Source organism: Struthio camelus, chromosome 11 (genome assembly GCF_040807025.1).
Source record: "Struthio camelus isolate bStrCam1 chromosome 11, bStrCam1.hap1, whole genome shotgun sequence".
NCBI classification, from domain to species: Eukaryota; Metazoa; Chordata; class Aves; order Struthioniformes; family Struthionidae; genus Struthio; species Struthio camelus.
In genome coordinates this window covers 18,221,375-18,242,233 of record NC_090952.1, presented here as the reverse complement: position 1 = coordinate 18,242,233, position 20,859 = coordinate 18,221,375, and the positions used below count along the sequence as shown (strand labels likewise).

At 36.0% G+C, this 20,859-nt stretch overlaps 1 protein-coding gene and 2 long non-coding RNA genes across 5 annotated transcripts in view; 2 read left to right on the top strand and 1 right to left on the bottom strand.

Annotated features, from left to right (window-relative positions):
* The window catches only part of KLHL4 (kelch like family member 4), a 94,607-nt gene that overhangs the window by 45,314 nt on the left and 28,434 nt on the right, over nucleotides 1-20,859 (bottom strand). Inside the window, exon 2 of one of the 3 annotated variants that reach the window (XM_068956815.1) lies at nucleotides 3,368-3,776. The exons of 1 other annotated variant lie outside the window; for it this stretch is intronic. In XM_068956815.1, coding sequence (XP_068812916.1) covers nucleotides 3,368-3,405 — 38 coding nt within the window. In that variant the 5' untranslated portion in view covers nucleotides 3,406-3,776. Of the gene's footprint in view, nucleotides 1-3,367; nucleotides 4,319-20,859 lie in introns of those variants that run through there. One more of the 3 variants, XM_009687476.2, reaches the window with a different exon arrangement.
* On the top strand, nucleotides 12,075-17,606 carry LOC104152205 (uncharacterized). The gene is made up of 4 exons (XR_695924.2): nucleotides 12,075-12,127; nucleotides 15,740-15,899; nucleotides 16,343-16,464; nucleotides 17,546-17,606. It is a non-coding gene; the product is annotated as an uncharacterized lncRNA (long non-coding RNA).
* Nucleotides 19,859-20,859, top strand: part of LOC138068715 (uncharacterized) — a 36,935-nt gene continuing 35,934 nt past the window's right edge. Inside the window, exon 1 of the long non-coding RNA XR_011143425.1 lies at nucleotides 19,859-20,019. This is a non-coding gene — a long non-coding RNA (uncharacterized lncRNA). The remainder of the gene's footprint in view (nucleotides 20,020-20,859) is intronic.

Genomic DNA, 20,859 nt, shown 5'->3' with positions numbered 1-20,859 from the left:
GTTTTCTCTGATGTCTCTGGACCACTGCCAGACTATTTTCTTTGAAAGAAACGGAACCTACTTTCAGGAATTTTGGTCTTCCTGACGGAGAAGATTAAACTTCAACAGATTCCTGATAAGATGGTTAGAGGAGACCTGAGATGATCACCAAAAGACTATCTAAGGTGTACAAAATTTGCAATCATCTTCTCAACCAGTAGCAATTCACAGTTTATTTACCATGCATTGTTTCAAAGATCACTTACTCTTCTACTACCTTTAATCAAACCAAAAATCTTTGAACATTTTTACTGTTTATTTGCATGGCCATTCTCTGCTAGTTTAGTTGTATGGTCAGCCCAGTAATACCATAACGTTTTACAGTGGGAAATAGCGTGCAAATAAATAAAAGATCTTGGTACCTATGCAGTATTTTGCTGTTTTCTCTGTTTTTCACCTAATCTTCATTCAAACAGTAGATTGATGAGAATCAGACCAGGACAATGAAAGGTATTATCTCCCACTGTTAGCTTTTTTCAAAACTACAGATGCGACTCTCATAAAAATAATTGTTTCGTTGTAACAATTCAAGACCAATCATGTTAGATGCTTCCAGAATATCATTTGATATCTCTTGAGTATGTTCCCCTAGTAACAATCAATAAGAAGGTTCCCAAATATGCTGCGAGATCTTTCACTATTTATGATTTTTGGAGGATGTAGAACTCCTTCAAGAAATTTTAGAGATTGATGCATAAATTCTTAGGAATCACGGTTTTTCTTTTGCATACCCCATTTTGCACTACAGACTTCTGTCAAATAAGGTTCACACAAATCCAAGGGCCCCCACAGTCCGCTATGTTTGCATCACTGAAAGTATAACTCCTAGGTTTCTAAAAAAAGGCAACTCAAAAGTTTTCTGAAGAAATTAAGAAAATTCTCCAAAGTTTTCTGGAAGGAAGCATTAAGCTGCAAAAACAAATTGCTTTCATAGTCTGCTCATGATAGAGATACTGGTGTGATTTCCTAGCCTTTCCCCTTTTTTTGATGTCAAAGTGTGCTCACTTTGTCGTGCTTTGGAGTCCAACTGAAAATGGGGCTTCTTCAGGAAGAGGCAAGCTCAGGCATGATTAGAGACAACCACTCTGAAGATATGATTTTTTTTTATGGAATGAAAGCAAAGTTTATTTGAGATTGTCTTTGGTGTACTCAGGTATGAATGTGAAAGAGCACATGGCTGCAATAATTGTAAAGTTCATTATGCTGTGGCTTTAATAGTGTAGAAAGATGGGGTTAGGTGATCCTGTAAATGCCTGTTTTTCAGAAGTGTTAATCACTTGCAGACCCCATTGATTGGAATCAGTTGTGACTACCTAGACCTTTCAAAGAAGAACCAGGCGCAATATGATTTAAAAGGATGATTTCAAAGGTATAAGAAGAGTTATTTTCCTAAAGAGATGAAAATATATCCAGCAACCTTTACTAAAGATGTAAGGCTTCTTCTCTTTATTTCCTATGACTAAAGCATGCTGATATTTCATTCCTACCCAAGCATATTAATTTTTGTGTGGCCTTTGTTGGATGCTGTAAGGGAGAAGAATGATGATTTACTTAGAATTTTTCTTGGTATATATTTAAGATGTTGGAACTAAGCTAAGATTTTTCTAATGATCTATTTTATTTTCTTGATAAAAAATTGACTTATAGTGTTACTCATAGTAATTCACTACTTTTTAATGAAATTCTTACAAATTTAGCCTTTTAAGATGTGTTAAGATAGGCTTTAGTATACAACATGTATAATAAGCCTTTATTGATTAAATTCACAAAAAATATGTTTACTTGAATATGAGATATATACCTCCCAAAACTTTTCTGAAAAGCTGCATATTTAAACAACTCAAGAGAAGAACCTAAATTTGAATGAATGTGAAGGCATAAAATTTCATGAGGTCTTAACAGAAAGTCCATATGTAGGTGGGGAAAATGTCACATCTTATTTTAGAAGACAGCGCCTTAATACCTTCCAAAGTGAATGCCTTATGCTTTTTTCTTCTTCTTTACATGATATAGATACAATGTTATTTTATTAATTCAGTGTTCCTTAATCTTCCTCGGATTAAACTGGCTTTCTTTCTCATGTGTGCATATAACTGTCAATTTATGTTTTTTAGAAAATTTGTGTTGTCATTTAAAATAAGATATACCAAGAGTATGTTTCTTATCCATTACAAAGCAGTACAGTAGTAAACATACATAACTATCACGTTCCTGCCTCACTAATTTTATTTTATAATGAATTTAATGTGGTATGCATTGACTACTAGAACTTTTCAAAATGACATTTTGGAATGCATTTTCTACTGTTCAGACTGCAGATGTTCCCTATACCAGATGCACAATTTGAAGAATAACAACTGCTAAAAATATACAAGCTGTTAGCTTTGTTTTACTGAGAGAAATTATAACTTCAAGTAAGATAGATCTGTATTTAAGTATAATGTAAATATCCTAAATTATTCCTGAAGACAGATAGCAATCCCATCATACAGTGTAAATAATCACATTAGAAATGCAAAATTTGAGTCCAAGGTGGGATAAAGGTGGAGGGAATTTGCTGTCATATGAGCTAGTAATATTGACATCAATTTTGAAAGAAATCATAAACAATTATAAGGCATGTTTTATCAAATGCCTTATATTCATATTTTTGTTCTCTGTATTAACATTTTAAAAATACCCCATCTTTTGTGCTTACACCTTTAAGGTCTTGTAGCTGTAATATTTTATCTGACCTTGCAAAAAGTATTTGTCTCCTAGTATGCTAAATAAGCTTTGAGAGTAAGATGATTTCAAATAAACCTTTGAAAAATCAAGCAATGGTGCTTCCCTTTCACTTAGTTCAAGGTTAATTATAGTTGTCGAGAAGGTAGTAAAGGAAAGGCAGTGAGAAATCTGCCAGACTGATGGCAATGACACAGACTGTGCATCTCTAGCAGTTCCTATTTGTCAAAGTTGTACCCACTGATAAAGTCAGAACGAGGACAGTATCTCAGAAGGCTCACTTTTTCATTGTGCTTATGCATAATGAATCAAGTCAATAAATTAATATGCTGTAAACTATAATAGAATTTGACAAACTGGCAGATTTTGTTTTTAGAGAATAGCTCTGAAACGATCTATGTTAAGCAAAGATATCAAAAGGTCATGACAACGTTCCTTTTTTTTTTTTTTATGTGAATGTGTTTTTATTCATATAAATGTGGGTGCACACATACATAAAGTGAGTTTAATGCAGGAAGGAACTCTAGGTATAAAACAGAGATGGTTTTAGGGAATAACTTGGATGGAAGTATGGCTTTCAAAGTGCAAACTTTAAAACTCCTACCTCTCTGTAGATTCTCCTGAATTTTCCTCTGTGATCATCTGCAACTCCTGTGTGGTTTTTGAATCTTTGACACTGTTTTCCTCTGTGCTTGTTTTGGGAATATCCTCATTTGATCGAAGCTGTTCTATAAGATTTTGTTGATGCCAGGTTTGAATAGATCGGTGATGCACTGGGGTTGGACCTGGCACAGGTGCCAGTATGTTGTGGTGGACAGGACTGCTGTTTTTCTTCAGCCCATTTCTGTCCCGAGAGTGGTTCTTCAACCTGCTCTGAACCGGTGTCCCTCTATGTTCATATCCTTCCTGCTGATGGCAGCCTCCAGTGCCTGTGGAGCCTTGCGAGGGGTGACTAAACCACCTCCAGCGGAGCCTCAGGATCTGCTTCACATCAAACTCTTTCTTTCCAGATACTGACATTTTTTTCAGAGAGGAAGGAGGAAAAAAAAAAAAAAGAAAAGACAAAAGCCTATCCTTTCAGAAAGGAAATGGATTCTTTATCTCTTGTTTCAACTCCTCTTCTTAAGAAAAGACAACAAAAGAACAAATACCGGTAGCGCTCGCTCTCTCTCTCTTCTGATTAATATACTGCAAGCTCTTCAAGCCGATGCTAAGCTGCTGCTAACTGTATAGGTGGGAATCCATACTGACAGGATGATGAGGTCAGACCTTAAACAAGTAAATCAGCTTAGCACAGGAAAGCAGCAACCATAACACTACCCAGCTGCTAGGCTTACACGCTCACAGCACTATAGCACAGCTCTCATATATAACCCAGCCTCACATGATCCTAAGGGATCTTAAGCTGCAACTTAAGATGCAGGAAAGCACACAGAAATAAAGTGACAAGACTTTCTGTCTCACGCGCTTTTCCATGAAGCCTGCTAATAAGCAGGACTGCATTTCACGTAAGACTTACAGTGCATTCTTTAATGTTCTTCTTATGCAGATTTTTGTTAACGATTCACTGTGAAACCATCCTGCAGCTCATGTGTTTCCTTAAGAGGCTTGCATTTGTTTATCTTGCTCTGTAAAATTCCTACAAATGGCCTCAGTGTGGTAGTACTTACCTACAAGAAAGAGGCAGAATCTGAATACACTGTGCAGAATTGTTTGTGTTTTCTCACCTACGGAGCGAATTTTCGATATAATCGCAGGGGTATGAGAACAGGGAGAGACAGAGCTTGAAAAAATCAGAGGAGATGTGCTCCCTGAATGACTGTATCTGTGGAAAACACAGTGTTTCCTGGCTAAGTGCCTGTGTAAACACCCTTTGCCATCCTGCTCTTAATTTCTCACGATCCATGAAAAGAGTGTGATTCTTTTTTTTTTTTTAAACTTTCTTTTGATAGTGTGCACTGCAACATGTTTTCAGCAAATTTAAAGATGACATAATCTTAGTCTCATCTGTTCATTAATGTACAGGGCTGTGAGAATTGTTCACTGTGTGTTTTGAAATAATTTACACAATGTTTTGACATGCGAATTTCAAAAAAAATGGATTTTCTTCTCATGTTACAGTCTCCACATACTGTCTGCTATTGATTATTTAGTTTAACTGCAATCACTATGCAGAAATTTAAAAAAAAAAAAAAAAAAAAAAGCTCTAATACAGGCTCAGTAAGACATGATTTGGAACCAAAGGAAGGTATCCCTCTCCAGCATGTCGTCTCACATCTCTTCTTCAGATCTTCCCGCAATAACTTCCATTTTCTCTGTGTGTCTGTTCTGATTCTCCTTTTTTTTTTTTAACCCCACTGGTGGACTTTTGAACCTTCCAAGACTGAAATCTGCTTTCTTTTTGGACTGCGTATAGCACAAACAGTGAAATGTGAAGTCAAAGTTTTGGAAAGAAAAAGCAAAATGAGAAGACTTGGGAAGCAATAGCCATTATGCTGGCTATTAAACTCCTATCCTATTCATGCGATTCAGGCAAATAATATATGAAATACCATGGTCTGCATGAATGTGAAATAAATTAAAGGACAACAGAGAAACTTTAAAATAGTTGAAAGAAATTGAGCTGTTTACATAGCATAGATACACAGAGGCAAAGAAAAGACTTTATACAGAGGAAAAAGTATGAGGAAAGAGTTGGCCCTGAAAGATAGAAAGGAAAGCTTGAGGGAAGAGAATTACTGGAAAGGTATAAGCAACGTATCTTCATTGCTACATAGAATATTGATGCTGAGCTATTACAATGAAATGTACATTAACACGTGCTTTGGATGGCAGGATAGGTGCCCATGACAGATAGAAGTGGAAATTTGGTTGCAAATAAGACTACTGGGGTATAAGAGCTCACTCTCTTATGTGAGAGAATAAACTGTTAGTGGGAGCTAAAATGCCAGCCCTGGCAAGCCTTACTGCCGGTGCTTTGATATAACTGTTCCAGTTGCTGACCCCACTCCTCTGCCACAGCTTCCTGTTCCCACAGCAGTTGTCAGAACTTGCGCGTACCTTAGCTGCTTCAGTTGGAAGTCATGATTAAACATCCAGTGAAGGTTGGCTTTTGCTTAGTCTGGTGTCTCAGCAGCTGCAATGCAAGCCACCATTCTGTTCCACTACTGTTCTTCCCATTGCTGTGACTTGCATGCAATGTGGCAAAGACTGCCACATTCACCACCCCAAATTGGTGCCATTCCCCTATAAAAATAATACAGCACTCCACAAACTGTGTATTCTTATGTACAAATATATTTGAAACATAAATATATATCATCATCTCTTTATTATAGTCTTCACTTCCTTTTTGTACAATCCTATATGTCTTATTTACTGGAAATTGAAATTAAAGAAGGATTTCTGTGTTAGAGTATCAGTCCATTAGTGTTGTTAATGGAATATATTCTTAAAAGACTCCATTTTCAGTGTTATAGGAAAGGATAGAAATTAGAGTAATTAGATAGAATTACTACTGACTTGGACAATGCGTCACTCAGTACACTCTCAGCAAGTTTGCAGATGATGTCAAGTTGCAGGGAGTGGCTGATATGCTAGAGGGTTGGGCTGCTTTTCAGTGGGACCTTGACAGGCTGGAGAAATGGGCTCACAGGAGCCTTATGAAGTCCAACAAAGGCAAATGCAGTTCTGCATTGGGCATGAAATAGCCGCATGCAGCAGTACACGCTGGGAGCTGACTGGCTATAGAGCGCCTTTGCTGGGCCCTGCTAGATAATAACTTGAACAACAAAGGCTACGTTAGCAGGATTTCAGCCAGCAGTGATTACTCCCCTCTTTTGTGGCTGTTGTAAGGCATCTGGAGTATAGTGTACATGTTTGGGCTCCACAGTTAAAAGACAGACAGGGATGTACTGTGGCAAGCCCAGCAGAGGCCAGCAAGGGGGGGAGGGAGTTGGAGCACATGACGCCTGATAGAAGGCTGTGAGAACTGGGTATATTCAACCTTGAGAAGAAAAGGCTTAGCGGCAATCTTATTGCTGCATTGAGGTGAATTCAGGTGCCTAACAGGAAAGTAGAGACAGCAGAGCCAGACTCTGCTTAGAGGTGCCCAGTGATAGGACAAGAGGCAACAGATGCAATTGCAAGCTGGAACACAGGATATTCCAGTTAGATATAAGAAAAAAAACTTTTCACAATGAGGGTGGTCAGACAGATGGAAAGAGGTTGCCAAGAGAGGCTGTGGCATCTCTGTCCTCAGAGACAGTGAGAACTCAGATGGACACTGCTCTGCACAACCTGGTGTAGCTGGATTTGCTTTGAGCAGGAGGTTGGACTAGATGAGCTCCAGAGATCCCTTCCAACCTAGGTTATTCTGTGATTCTGTGATGTGCCAGTGAATGTTTGAAATGCTTATTTAGTGACTATAGTGGAACCATGTCAAACTAATGCTGTTGCCAGGTATGAAATAAGAAAACTAAGCCCTTCGATTTGGAAGCAGAACCTGAATATAACTGCCTGCCGTTGTAGGGGATTTCTAATTGTTTGATGTTTCTAATCATCCCATAGGAGGCTTGCTTGTAGCTTGGGGGGAAAAATCCATATTCTCTGAAATTTTTCCATTTATTTTAGCCGGAGGTAAGCTTTTGAGGAAGATCTTTGCTCAGACTAGGAAATCGTGCTAAATATGACAGTAGACTAGGAAACTAGGAATCATTTTAAAAGGTCTGTATGAACAAGCTGAACTTCCAGATAATTTGAAAGATACATACTATTAACAGGAGTGTAAATAGGTGTTAATAATAATTTTAAGATTAAAACTCTAAATACTTAATAAGGATCTTGAATTAGCAAATTATAAAAATGACTTTTTTTATAAACTACCTATCAGAGGAAAGCGAGAATTTTCTTTCTTTCATAAACCATGTTTTAAATAGTTTTCCAACACAACTTTTGGGAATAGCAGTTTCCATGTTTAAATATGGCTGCCTCTTATGTTTATCTACCACCAAACACTTGAAAGAAAGGATTGTTTGCTAATGCGTTTTGAAATGCCAAGACTGAGAATCTGAGCAAATGCAGTGTACGCATGCAGTTATATGATGCTTATCCTCCTCTAAAAAGAGACATAGCAAATGATTTCTTATTCTTTTTCTGTTTGCCTTTGAGAAAAATCTATCTCTGTTCCTACAAACCTAGCAAAGAATAAGAAAAAGCGATCATCTAACTTTCTTGCATCTGTGGACTCTGAAACTAGGAGTACTGCAAGGACTAGATTACTAGCAAAAGCTAGTCTTTGTTGGAGCTTAGGCGGACCAGAAAAGCTGGGTTTTTTGTTTTTTTTAAGTCAAGGGTAAAAAATCAAGGACGGCTTTGGAGCAGAGGTCTTTAATATTAAGTTCATTGATGCAAATAGGGGAAATCTGCGATGCTGAATGAGACATTCTGTTTTCAAAGGAAAAATGAGCATTGAGAGTAATCGAAGTGCTGATGCATAGATATGCTTTGACTTCTGATGCGATTATAATAGCATAAAATTTGAAACGAGAAAAATTACTGAGTGATGAAAATTTAATATTATAAAAAGCCATTAATTAACAAAAAGTGTAAGATATTCAAAGGACAAATTAAATTATTTGAGTAAGACTTAGTGCACATATCAACAAGTGTCCTTGGTACCAAATGTATATTTCTTAAAAAGAATCCAAAAGCATGTATTTCTAATCTGAACTGGGCATTCACTGATTCATGTGTAGCAAAGAAATGTCCAGTACACAAAGCACTAAAAACATTTTAAATAATTATATTTAAAGGCAAAAACAAAAGCATACTGTATAACTGAAGAATATCTGCAAGGGAAGCAACTTTGTAGTAGAGATGCAATATCCTTTTAAGTTAAAATACAGGATAAGGGAAAGAACAGTCATAAATAATACAAGGCTACCTTAATAAGTCCAAAAGAATACCTAAAATAGTCAAAACTGATTCAAGATACAAATAAACTGTATCTCTGATATGGCAGAGGATAAGACCAATAAGCATATGTCATTAGCATCTGTTACATGGGGAAAGCATGTCCTTCATATTCCACATCTAGCTTTCTATATAATAAGTGTAAAAAGGTCTTCAAATCATTAAACTAGATAAAAAGTCTAACAGCAATAAAAGTAAGCTAAGCATAGAAAGTTAAGAATGTGTTTTCTGATAGTTTTCAAGATACTTAATGACATTACACTTTTTTAACAGTCAAGTTAATTACAAGCTGGTATCAACAGGGAATACTCTGTGGTGCTTGCAATGGAGGAGAAAACATCATCCAAAGATCTGCATAAATACAGATCTTTGATACGTAAACAAAGTCATGTATGAAAGAGCTGTAAGCTATCTACCCAAACAATGTAATCTACAAGGTTTTCACAGTGTGTGTATTCAGCCTGTGTACTTATATTGCATGTGAGACCAGATAAAGAGAACAAGCTGAATGTTTTCATTATATTGTTTTGAAAATAACACCTCAAGAGAACTCCTGTTAATCCATCACTTTTACAAGAGATATTCCAGGAAACATCTGCAGAACACGGTAACAGCATTAACAGAAGTCAAAATTATCATCAGTGACTTTGTATAATGGAAAGGAACATGAAAAAAATATGTATAGCTATATTTAAAACCTTCAGGAAAGTTCAACCTTCTTTCAAAAGAAAACATGGAATCACAACAAATGCAAATCAGTCTAAGACAAGCAGTTAATCTTGGTACTTTCTACTAAAGGAGGCAGTCAGTTTCCTGCTGCCAATATGTATGGTCATTTACCAACTCAAAACACAGCGTAAAAAGACATTAGGATACATGTACTGTACTGTTACTAATCAATGGGAAACTTGGATATAAACATGACAGGCATCATTTAAGGCTTTAAGATCAACAGCATATTAATCAGTTTGTCACTTTATAGAGACAATGTAAATAATCAGTCAATAATATAGATTAAGACTAATGTTCACAGTGTTAGTGCATCCTAAACAAGCTCCAGTTAAGTGATACGGTGATACTCTTTTGGCAGAAGCTCCAATAAAGCTATTCGACTTTATTCAAATATAATCTGTTTTATGCGTGCAGAAGGTAAGAAACATATGACAACATTACCCTATCACTGCTTTAAATCCCTCCCCTCCCAAAAGCTGTCAAGCGAATAGCTTTATTCATTTGAATCTCCCACTCATTACCACCAGTTTCAGCATAACTTCTAGCATTAGTCTAGTAGTAATAGGGTACTTTACTTCAGAACTCAGTAAAGTCTTTTGTCTTGCAAGCTTGTCTAAGCTGTAGCACTTCTTTTTCAAGTTTAATATTTCTTGCTATAAACATTATCGCAAGTTTACCCTCTTAAGGTAGCTTGCATAAGATGTTGCCTCTGCCAACCTCTGTAACACAAAAAAAAACAGCCCTCACTTGCCCCTTAGTAGTTATTAAGAGCCCATCAAAACAAATGCGGTGACATCATTCAAACAAATCTCAGGGTAGCATGCCACATCTTTGTAGTGGGAGAGAACAGCAGGCTTTTGTTTTCAATGTAATTGACTTAATATTCTATGCCTTGTTTTTTGGAAACTGCACAAAGTACTTGGAAAAACGTGTTTCAGAAACACAGGAAACATCCCTTTTCCCCTATTAACTCTGAGTAGCACATACATCCTAGAAATAAGTGGAAAGTTGAATTATAATGTATCAACTATCAAGTTGGAGAGGTTCTAGCTGTTTATTTTTTTTGATTTGGAGGTTTGCTAGTTTGTTTATTCTTCAAGTGTCCTAAGAATTTAAGTACTTCAGAGCAAATTATTTGCATTCCTCCCTCACTGGCCTTTAACTATCTTCTCTAAGACTACTTTCTATAAAGTTTGAAATGAGGTAAGCCTTTCTGTTGTAAGAAAACAGACCTGAACAGGTCAGTAGCAAAATGCATGCATGAATGAATTCATGCTAATCCCATACTGCAGTAACCTTGAACACTAGTTAGGCACCTGTGATCTAAATATAGTTTGTCTTCATTGATGGTCATGGAAAAAATTGTTTCTAAGAAAAAAATTATGCTAACCAAGCAATTGGAGATGTAACTATATCCTGTGAAATACAAAGTGCTGTATGTTTTAATTCTATTTTATGATATTTTCCTTGTTGATGGTTGCATTTCCAATTGTAAAAAAGCACTTATTACAAATGGAAACTGAAGTAACTGAAAATATATCCGCATTGTTTCTTCCTTAAATGTCATCAGCTTAATGCGGCAATGTTTCCTATGTGAACTGGTAAAGAACTGCTACTAATAATCTGAACCAAAAAGGAAAACAATTACCTACAGGATAAGATTGTGAAAATATGGTGTTGAGAACTATAGAGATATACAAAACAACACCTTATGCTTTTTATGTTAATTTATAATATGCTGTATCACAAAAGAGCACAGTCATATGTTTTCTGCTGCAGAACCATAGAATAACTGAGGTTCGGAGGGATCTCAGGAGATCTCTCATCGAATCTCCTAATCAACACAATGTCAGGTATGAGGTGAGACTAGATTACTCAAGGCTTTATCTAGCTAATTTGGTCTTGAAAGCCTCCAGGATGGAGACAGCAGAACCTCTCCGGACAGCCTGTTCCGATACTTGACTGTGTTAAAGATGAAAAAGTTTTCCTCATGTCCTGTCTGAATCTCTCGCTTCAATTTGTGCCCGTTGCCCATTGTATCTTGTTCTCCTACCATGCTGGGTGAAGAGTAAAGAGCATGGTTGTGTCTTCTTGATGACCTCCTCATAGTCACTGGGAGGCTGCTATGAGCTCCCCTTGAAGTTGTCTCTTCTCCAGGCTGAGCAAGCACCACTTCCTCAGCCTCTCCCTACAGGGCAAGTGCTCCAGCCTCTGACCATCTTCGTGGCCCTATGCTGAACTTGTTCCTGTTTGTCAATATCTTTCTGGTAATGGCCCCAAAACTGGACACAATATTCCTGATGTGGTCTAAGGAGTGCTGAATAAAGGAGGATATAATCCAGTAAGTAGTACAGTGTTTGACCCAATTTTTAATTGCAATTATTGCATGTAACAGCTGTATCAAAAGTGACACTTTTATTTCTAGCATATGACAGCATATCTTCTGTAAGTCTAAAAAGATCATGATAGATGGACATATAAACTTTTATAAGAGGTGATACTGCTTAGTAAAATATCTCTTGAAATAATTTGATTTTTCATTGGTTGATTCTTAAGAGCTGGAAGACAGATCTGTTAATATATTTCCTATTCTTTGGTACTTATAGGTTGCTCATGTCTGTTACTCACCACCATCAAAGATGAAAAGATGGGAAAGTGGGTAAGATGAACTTTTGCCTCTCTCAAAGGCGTTACACTCTTCAGACTTATTTTCTGATATTGTTTGTTTCAATTTATTTCAGTATAATAGTTCCCAAAGAATAAAGAAGATATAACCCCTGAAATGTTGGCCACTGTGTGTGTGTGGAGGGGGAGGTTGTCATTCCTAGATGGGGCATAGTTCATTAATGTCAATTATTGGCAAAATTTAAAATCCTTGAAAGAAAAAATACGTTTTTCATACGCCTGGGATTCCTGCACATGTGCGTCCTTTGTCCCGTAAGTTGCTCTAACCACAACTGTAACTTTCTTACACACGTTCTATGACGCCTGTGCTCGCACAAACATGCTGTGGTCAACCTAGAGCTACCTGTGTGCTAACTGTGTTTCTTGGCCGTTCACTCACAGAGACAAAATTTGTTTATGGGAAAATCCCGTGAAGAGGAACATCTGTAAAATATCATTGATCGCTTCTAGACATTCTACAAATTATTCCATCAACTTTAAATGTATAATCAAATAATCACATCATTAATTCTCTAAGTTAATTCTGTGGAACAACAAAAGATGACTAGACCTTTTCTAAATCTTTTGAATTCTATACAAACTTCTGTATTTTGTACATATAGATAACTGGGCACATTAAAAATGGTTCTTTTTTTTTGTCTACAGAAAATTTTGACTTCCAAGTGAAGGTAACAGAGCAAATGTTTTTCTTTCAATGAAAACTTGAAAATATTTCTATGGGTACAAATTTTTGCTAAGTAGTGAATAATAGCCACTACAAGCTGTCTTTGAATATTTTATTATGGATAAAATAATATTATTTACACAACGGTATTTTCTGGAAGTCTAAACTTTGCAGCAAAAAATAATTGGTATTGAAATTAGAGTTTAACTTCAGAAAAGACTTGAAGTGTTTCAGAGGAATCTGCAGATTCAGCGTATTCAGATTCTATGTAATTTCAAAGAAGTTCAACATAAATCTTCATTTTCCTCTGGTGTTCCACTCCCTCAAAATAATTATAATTTGGCCTCCCACGGTATTCTCCCAATTGCCTGAATTAGATATTACATTGGCTAGACTAGATATGTACCCCGTCATGCAGTGCATTCTTCAGAGTGACAGGGTACTTGGTGGTGAATATATTCCGTCAGAGGGACTGATTCATAAAGGACAGTTGTGGTGTAAGAGGGAATATGATGAAATAGGATAACAGATTTTGATATTAAAGTGACTTGAAATTTAGTATGAAAGTGTCAGAAGATTTTCGATAGGAGTTGCCAGGAAAGGTGTTCTAGAATTTCTTTATTGAGTTGCTTTATCTAGCATGCTAATGCTAATTAGACTATTAGATGTGACTAAATACTAGTACCCAACCATTTGGCAGGAAGTAATGCAAACAGTTATCACAACTTTCATGAATGTATCTTCATGTAAATGAAAATACTTGTATTTCATGAAAATACTTGTATTTTCTACTTATTCACTGACAATAACAACACTTATTTATCCAACAATTGCTATCGTTGGATCTTGAAGATTATGGAAAGGATCTGGCATATCCTCAGGAAAACCCAGTATTTAGATTTGACACTTGTCAGTATAGGTCTTTATCATATGACATCTCAAAGTCTTGACAGAATAGGGACTTATGCCCAAGGTCAGTCTTCTCTGGTAATTTTTGAATGTGAATTTTATTCACTGTCTCTTAAAAAGTAATAAATGCTGCCTTTCATTTCAAGAGAAGGAGGCCCTTGAGGCTGTTGTGTTTCAGTGCGCTATAGAATGGAAGGATTCTTAAATGTATTGATTTTTAAAGTTACGAAGGACTTCGGAGGCTTATGAAAGGTGCCGTATATGTCAGTAACAAAATTATTTAGAACGTGTGGCTATGCATCTCCTCCAAATCATTGAAGACAGAGGTTACAGAGGCTCTTGCACTCTATTCATGGACAAATGACCTGCCTTAAGGCAGGTGTTTGAGTGGTTTGAGACAGTCACTTGGAGTCTTTCTTCTTAATGACTTATCTAACTTCCGTTTCACAGATTGATTAGATCACAGACACGTACTCATGTTCAAGCCAGCGTATTGTGTCAAGTGTGGAAATAGGCCAGCATGTATACCATCTGGTTTACCTTTAGATCTACATAGGGAAGTATGCCATTTTTTTACAAATAAAGGAAATAAGTTGGAGGCTTTTACTGTTGGTTTTTATAGCATAGTGATCCATCCACCTTTCTTCTTGCTTCCAGTTTTCCTCCCAGTTGTCATCAATTTTCCTATGTTTTCATAGACCATTGATCTATCCTTTGGGATGCCATAAGAGTCCAAGGGGCGTAATACTTTTTAAAATCATACAGTTCCAGGCATCACAGTCACAGCTCATCTGAAAGGGTGCTTTAAACCAATATCATTTTCAGCAAACTATACAGCTGCATGCTATGAACAGACAGCCCTTTGGCCATGTCACCTGTAAAACCGCAGACTAACTCAATTTTTATCTTGACAAAAGCCATATAGAATCACATCATGATCTTATTGCCGTTCAGCCCGGCTCTAGATGTTGTCAGCTGCCAAGCAGCCCTCAGGCTGCTCTTTTACTCTCTGATGCTAGCCCAGAATATAAAAACATATAAACATGGCTTTAACCCACCTAAATCCTAATCTCATACAAACAAATTTGATTCTGTCACTTCCGTGACTTTTAGAATACACAAGCTCAGCAACTATATCTGGGTGTATTGAAAAGTTTTAGTAAATATTTTTGTATTTTCTGGGGAAAAACAGCAACGTTGTGTATCTGAGTACTATATTATGAGATGAAAATTAGAGAACAGATAGTAAAATACAGCATGTTTTATCTTCACATATATTCATTAATAATCAAAGCAATGTAGTAAACAATCTATTGATCAAATTTGTGAGGGGTAACAAATTACAAAACCACCAGAGAGAAATAACATGAAACTCCCAGAAAGCAGAGGTTCTTGAGTATAACATACAATATTCTTAAGCAAAATTTCTGAATGAAAGATTCTAAAAAGAATATAGATTGCTGGAAAGGAAGTAGAAGATGATACCTGACAATGCATTAAATCTGACTTTTTAGCATGGAAGATGGTTGAAAAATCCAGTTACAGACTAGGACAAAGGCGTGAGGAGGAGCAGCATCTCTTGTTTTAGTGTAGGTTATGATGGCCTAAATTCTTTCAAAACTTCATCGGTAGTCTTACTTGATCCAGTCCCCATGTCTCATAGTCTCGGACATGAAATTCATTGAGATTTCTGCCAGCCCAAACCCCAGGGATGTGAAAGGATTTTCTGTAGGTGTAACAATTTGAATTTCCGTGTTAGCGGCTGTAGACAAGCAGCCTTTGAGACAAAAACTTTAATTTCATTCTAAGTTCCCAGCTCAGTTTTGGGTGTTTGAGTAAGATGCGTATAGTCTATACTGTATAGACATACAGCAGCTGTACAGTACTGTATCAGTCAATTATTTTGTAATTTTATGTTTCATGTTAATGAAAATGTTATGAGAGAAACCAGCAGGAAAAGAAAACCAATTTGAATCTGTTTACTTAATAACTCCTTCTTGCTGATCCATTTAGGTGTTTTATTCCTTTGGAATTGCTTTCTGTATGCAGGAACACACCTCATCATTGTTTTTCTGCCTGACACAGTCTAATCATTCTGGCTTGCAGACCTCTCACTTACGTAATAACAAGTGCCTGTAGCAGAAAAGGCATCACTAGGATATATAGTCTACTTGTAAGTAACAAATATTTTATTTTCTAAAGGAAACAGTATAGAAATCCTAAAAGTCTGTCTTGTGATTCAAATCATACATATAGTAAGATGTTTAAATCACACTCTCTTCATAGACTTAGTAGAGTCCAAGAAGCTTTAATAAAAAGCTCAAGATTACTCTGCCTGGTACTTTATAGCAGTATAAGAATTATTTTCTTTCTGCAACAACCTGCAAAATTAACTTGCTTTTTCACCTAGCCCTAAAGCACAGAATTTTTTTATAAGTATCTTATTTTTGTCAATATTTTGGTTAATTGTGCACAAATCTTATTTGACATAAATTTTGGTATTTCCAGTTTTAACTTTTTAGTTTTTCTATATAATTATATGTTCCTAAGACATTAGTATGAAGTATTAAATATCAAAGAAAACAATCTTAATTCTTCCTTGCTTTTTTATTCCAGGAGCACTAGTTAAGGCATAGTAAAATTGATGACCAGAGTGCCATTTAAAATTCTTTACTCTTCAGTACTCTTACACTCAATGAACCAGGGTAGTTCCCAGATCTTCAGTGTTCTTCTGGCACGTAAGTTCAACTTATTTAAGTCTGATTTTTATAGTAGTTTACATCTGCAAATGGAGACAAAAGACTTCAAATGATTTTCCTCATCATGAAAGGCTCATGATGATGACAAATTGCACCATTATCTCCAGGTCAAATTCTTATGATCATCAACTTTTAGACATACCATGCTGTTAAGGTGCTTCATCTTATGCTGTGAACTCCCTTAATGTGTGTCTTTAAACCTTTGTTAGGAAAAGGAAACATCCCTAGGGAATCCTAAACCTTGGACTGAAACTTCAGCCTTTGGAAAACACTTTTAAAGGCATCAGTGTTATATATTAATACTTTCCACCTTGAACCAGCCCTCTGTTCTATTTCTCAGAACTGTTATACTGTCAAAAATCTGTATGCTACTTGCACTGTAATTTTTTCAGTAGCCAAAGATATATTGACCTCCTAACTACTATTCTATCACTTACTCACTCAGTGCACCTGAAAGGCTTTCTTAACAAACAGGGGTATGCTAAACTAATAATGGGTTCACAGCTTTCTGAGGATGAACAGGGTCTTACAAGTTAAACGAGTTTTCTTGCCCAGTATGCATACTTGCTGCTCACTGCTGTGCCCTTATCTATTGCTTGTAAGAGGAAGGCTGTGTCGCCTGGCCCGCTAACTAACCAACAAGCTAAAGCTAGATCTGTGTCTTCCTTTTATCATCTCTTTCCCTTATGAAGAACCAAAAACTTGTGTAACAAGCTGCTTTTAATCCTAACCTGTTTCAGGCGTCCCTTGGGGCAAGATAAAACTACTTGCAAGGAAAGACTTCCAATTTACTTCTAAGATTGTAAATTGAATGGTCAATATTGCTTAAAATATATTAATGTATCCCTATGGCACTAACCCAAGAGTTTTGTATGAGAAGCTAAAACATGAGGGATACTTTTTGTAACAGAGGATGAACTACTTCTACAGCCTGCTGAGTATCTGAATAATTTGATGTAATTTGTGTGGCATGTCATCTCTCCGTTCTCAAAACTCTTCCTTTATTTAGAAACAAATGTAATTTTTTTTCCACAATATATTCATATGTGATTTATTTCAGACAATAAGCTATTTTAAGTACATGAATGCTGCTTGTCTTTTGGATGTATTAACTGTGTTGCGTGATGGTGGACTGTCTGATGTTCTCTCAATGACATGAAGGTACATACTTCACTAAAATACTTAAAGATGTGTGTAGCTGAGCATGCACATAGATAGCAATGATTCATATCCAATCTAGTTTTAGAAATTTAAAACTAATCTCTTCTGAACTGGGGGGCTATTTTGAAACATTCTCAGATTTGTATTTTGTTTTTATTTAGATAGATTTTATTGCATTATAGAATATAACAACTCTTGGAAACATTTGCCTGCTCTGCAATGATTTCTAGAAGACTGAATCTTTGTGATATAGACATTTCGATAACCCACATATGTGTGTTTCTTCTAAGCAGAACTATCCAATGCATAGCAGCAAGAAGTTTTTAGTTAAGGGAAAGGAAGAGAGAAATAATTAGGGAAATATTAGGGAATATTTCTAGGTAATAGAAAATTAGGGAAATATTCTTCAGTATGATTTTTATCTAACCCATCAATTACTTGAATATTCTAACATTGGCTATAAATGAATGCGATATCTTAATGCAATTAACAAAAACAATAGTAAGTTTATTCCAGTTACTGTAAGTCAACTAGAGAAGTGTAGATGAAATCAGAGAAGATTTTTTTCTAGTTCCTACAATACCTAAAGTAAATTAAAAATCTCAATTGCAGCATAAGTACTGTGTCTCTGTTACAGTAGAAGATCTCAAAATTCAATGGATGGATATTTTTTTGGATGCAGTCATTGATTCTGTGACTGTCCCTCAGGAGGAATCTCACTACAGTTTGCTTCATTCTTTGATTTTGATCAATACTGTGTAACAAATCTCTCTGCAACACAGCAACTATTTTCAGTTGTATTGCCAACTTTTCCTCTAAATCACTGATTCACCTAGGATGAACTTAGTACCTTCTATGCTGTAAAAATATGTTGTATATTTCTCTAGAGTACTTGAAGTGCTGAACATTAATCTGAAGAAAAGGTGATTCTCACAGAGTTGTTAAGATGCACAGCTGAGCTTCCTTGTTTTCTGTTACGTTTTACTGGTCATCTGTGGGAAACCTACTGGTCATTGGGCACGTTTTGGAAAGTATTTTGCCTTTTTGTTGTCTATAAGCCATCACACCAAAAAAAAAAAGTCCTTTGTATTTTACTGGAATGTTTTACAAAAAAAATAGCTGAATGTAATGAATCCTTTAATGAGCTATACTTACTTTTATTTCCACAATTTATGGAAGTATGATCATTATTATATATGTATGCAACATCTGTGGAATACTCAATTTTTTTCAATTACTGTAAATTTAAAACTATAATGTTAAATTAAGGCATAAAAATAATTTATTAAACAGTAGCATCATTAAATATAGCTTATTATTTTCTGCAGGCTATTTAAAACTGTTCTAAGCAGTACTATTTTCTAAAGAGCCATTTCTAGCAACATTTTATATAGATCTGTTGCACTGTAAAAACCCCCAGCTGAAGAAAATTTTCTAGATTTCAGTTCTATTACAAACATTGAAAATACAGGCAGTTATGTGCTTTCATAAAGCTTTATTGTCAAGATGTTAAATTGGTTTGTAAGCTGTATTTGTAGAAGACTGGTTGTGTTTGATTTTTAGTTTTATAATTTCCAATACTTTGCAAACTTCAAATTTATTTGTGAAAGTGTAATTACAGATATACATTTGTGTTTGGTTTTAATAACTGAGCACAAGCTCAAACCTAGTGCAACACATACATACACAGTAATTCTCTGTTTGACCTCTGACAAGTAAAAACTTTTGGTCCAGTGAGCTAGAAGCACTCCGGCAGCCATGCACTGCTGCAGCATTACTGTAGAAACTGATAAGCAAAGCTATGAAGTGGCAGAGAAAGGATGATTTCTGAAAATGAGCTATGTTTAGAATGACATTTTTTGCCAGGGAGAAGAAGGCTTCCTATGAAATTATCTTCATTCTAGTTTGCTCTCCAGTTCAGTTGGGTATGTTTTTAAGGGATTTACAATGACTTAGTTTCTATTTTCAGAAGAGTTTGTTCCGTATCCCTCTGATCACTCAAATAATGAACAGTCAATCTGACATAGATAATTCACAGTGGTATGAAAAGATAATTTTTTAAAGATTTAATGAAGTGTTTTAATTTGAATTTCAGAAAACAAGTGCTTTGAAATGACTGGGTTAGCATACAGAGTAATGATAATTCTCTGATCTATAATTCCCAGATATACAACCTTACATTAATTTCTGTGTTCTAGGTGAATTGTTTACACTCTGCAATAAGTAACATATTGTAAACATTTGGACAAAATCATGTCTTTTTTTCCTTCTTCAATGAAGAAAGAAAAGAAATAAAGTCAAAACACTGCCTTTTTGAAGCTTCCATCCTTCAGGAGAAATTACAGCCTTCTGATACTTTCTGGTTCCCTCATGGTAAGATCTTTGGCTCTGATTTGCTTTCATGATACATTACTAACTAGGCTTACTCTTTAGCATGACTTCAGTTTTGCCCTTGCAGCTTTTATTATGTGTTTGATATTAGCCAATTCTCCTGTCCCTTCAATGCTTTAAGGATTATATGTGTCTAAAAATATTTTCAGTAGATATTTTTTACTTCTGGCAACGTTGGCTCTTTCTGCATGACACAACTCCCGTAACCTCAGAGACAGAGACTAGTTCTGCAATATTCCTTATCACTTAGTAATGAGGTGGGGAGAAAGGGATCAACCGAGCTGCTAGGTAATTGGAGCCAGATGAGTCTACGACCCCATGGTATATGTAGACGCTTTATTCCTTCATTTTAAATGCTTCCAAAGCCTGGATTATTGCTTTCATAATGTGAATGGGGAAATGCAGGACATACCAGCCAAAAGATATGAGTCATAAACCACATACTGTTATGGAAGAGAGTAGCATTCATTCCTAGGGAAGAATGACTGGATTATCCCAGAGGGGAAAGATTTTATCTCACAAGCTGCTACCAACCACAGGTTATATGGGAAGGCTGCACCATGGATTTCTTCTTCACTCAACGCTGCTTCTTAAGACTAGCTTTTTAGCTAATAACTCATCTTGCTAAGCTTTTAATTTGAAGCAAGGGTGGATTCCAGAGGGCAAATCGTGTCCACTCAGTAAAAAGTTGGCCAGAGTTTAGGGGTACAAAGAGAAAGATAGACACTCAGATAATGCATTACTTTGAATCCAAGGAGGGAAAAGCTCCTTCCGTTATAGGAGATAAACAAGTAGGATTGTGAAACTGAAACAGCACAAAAA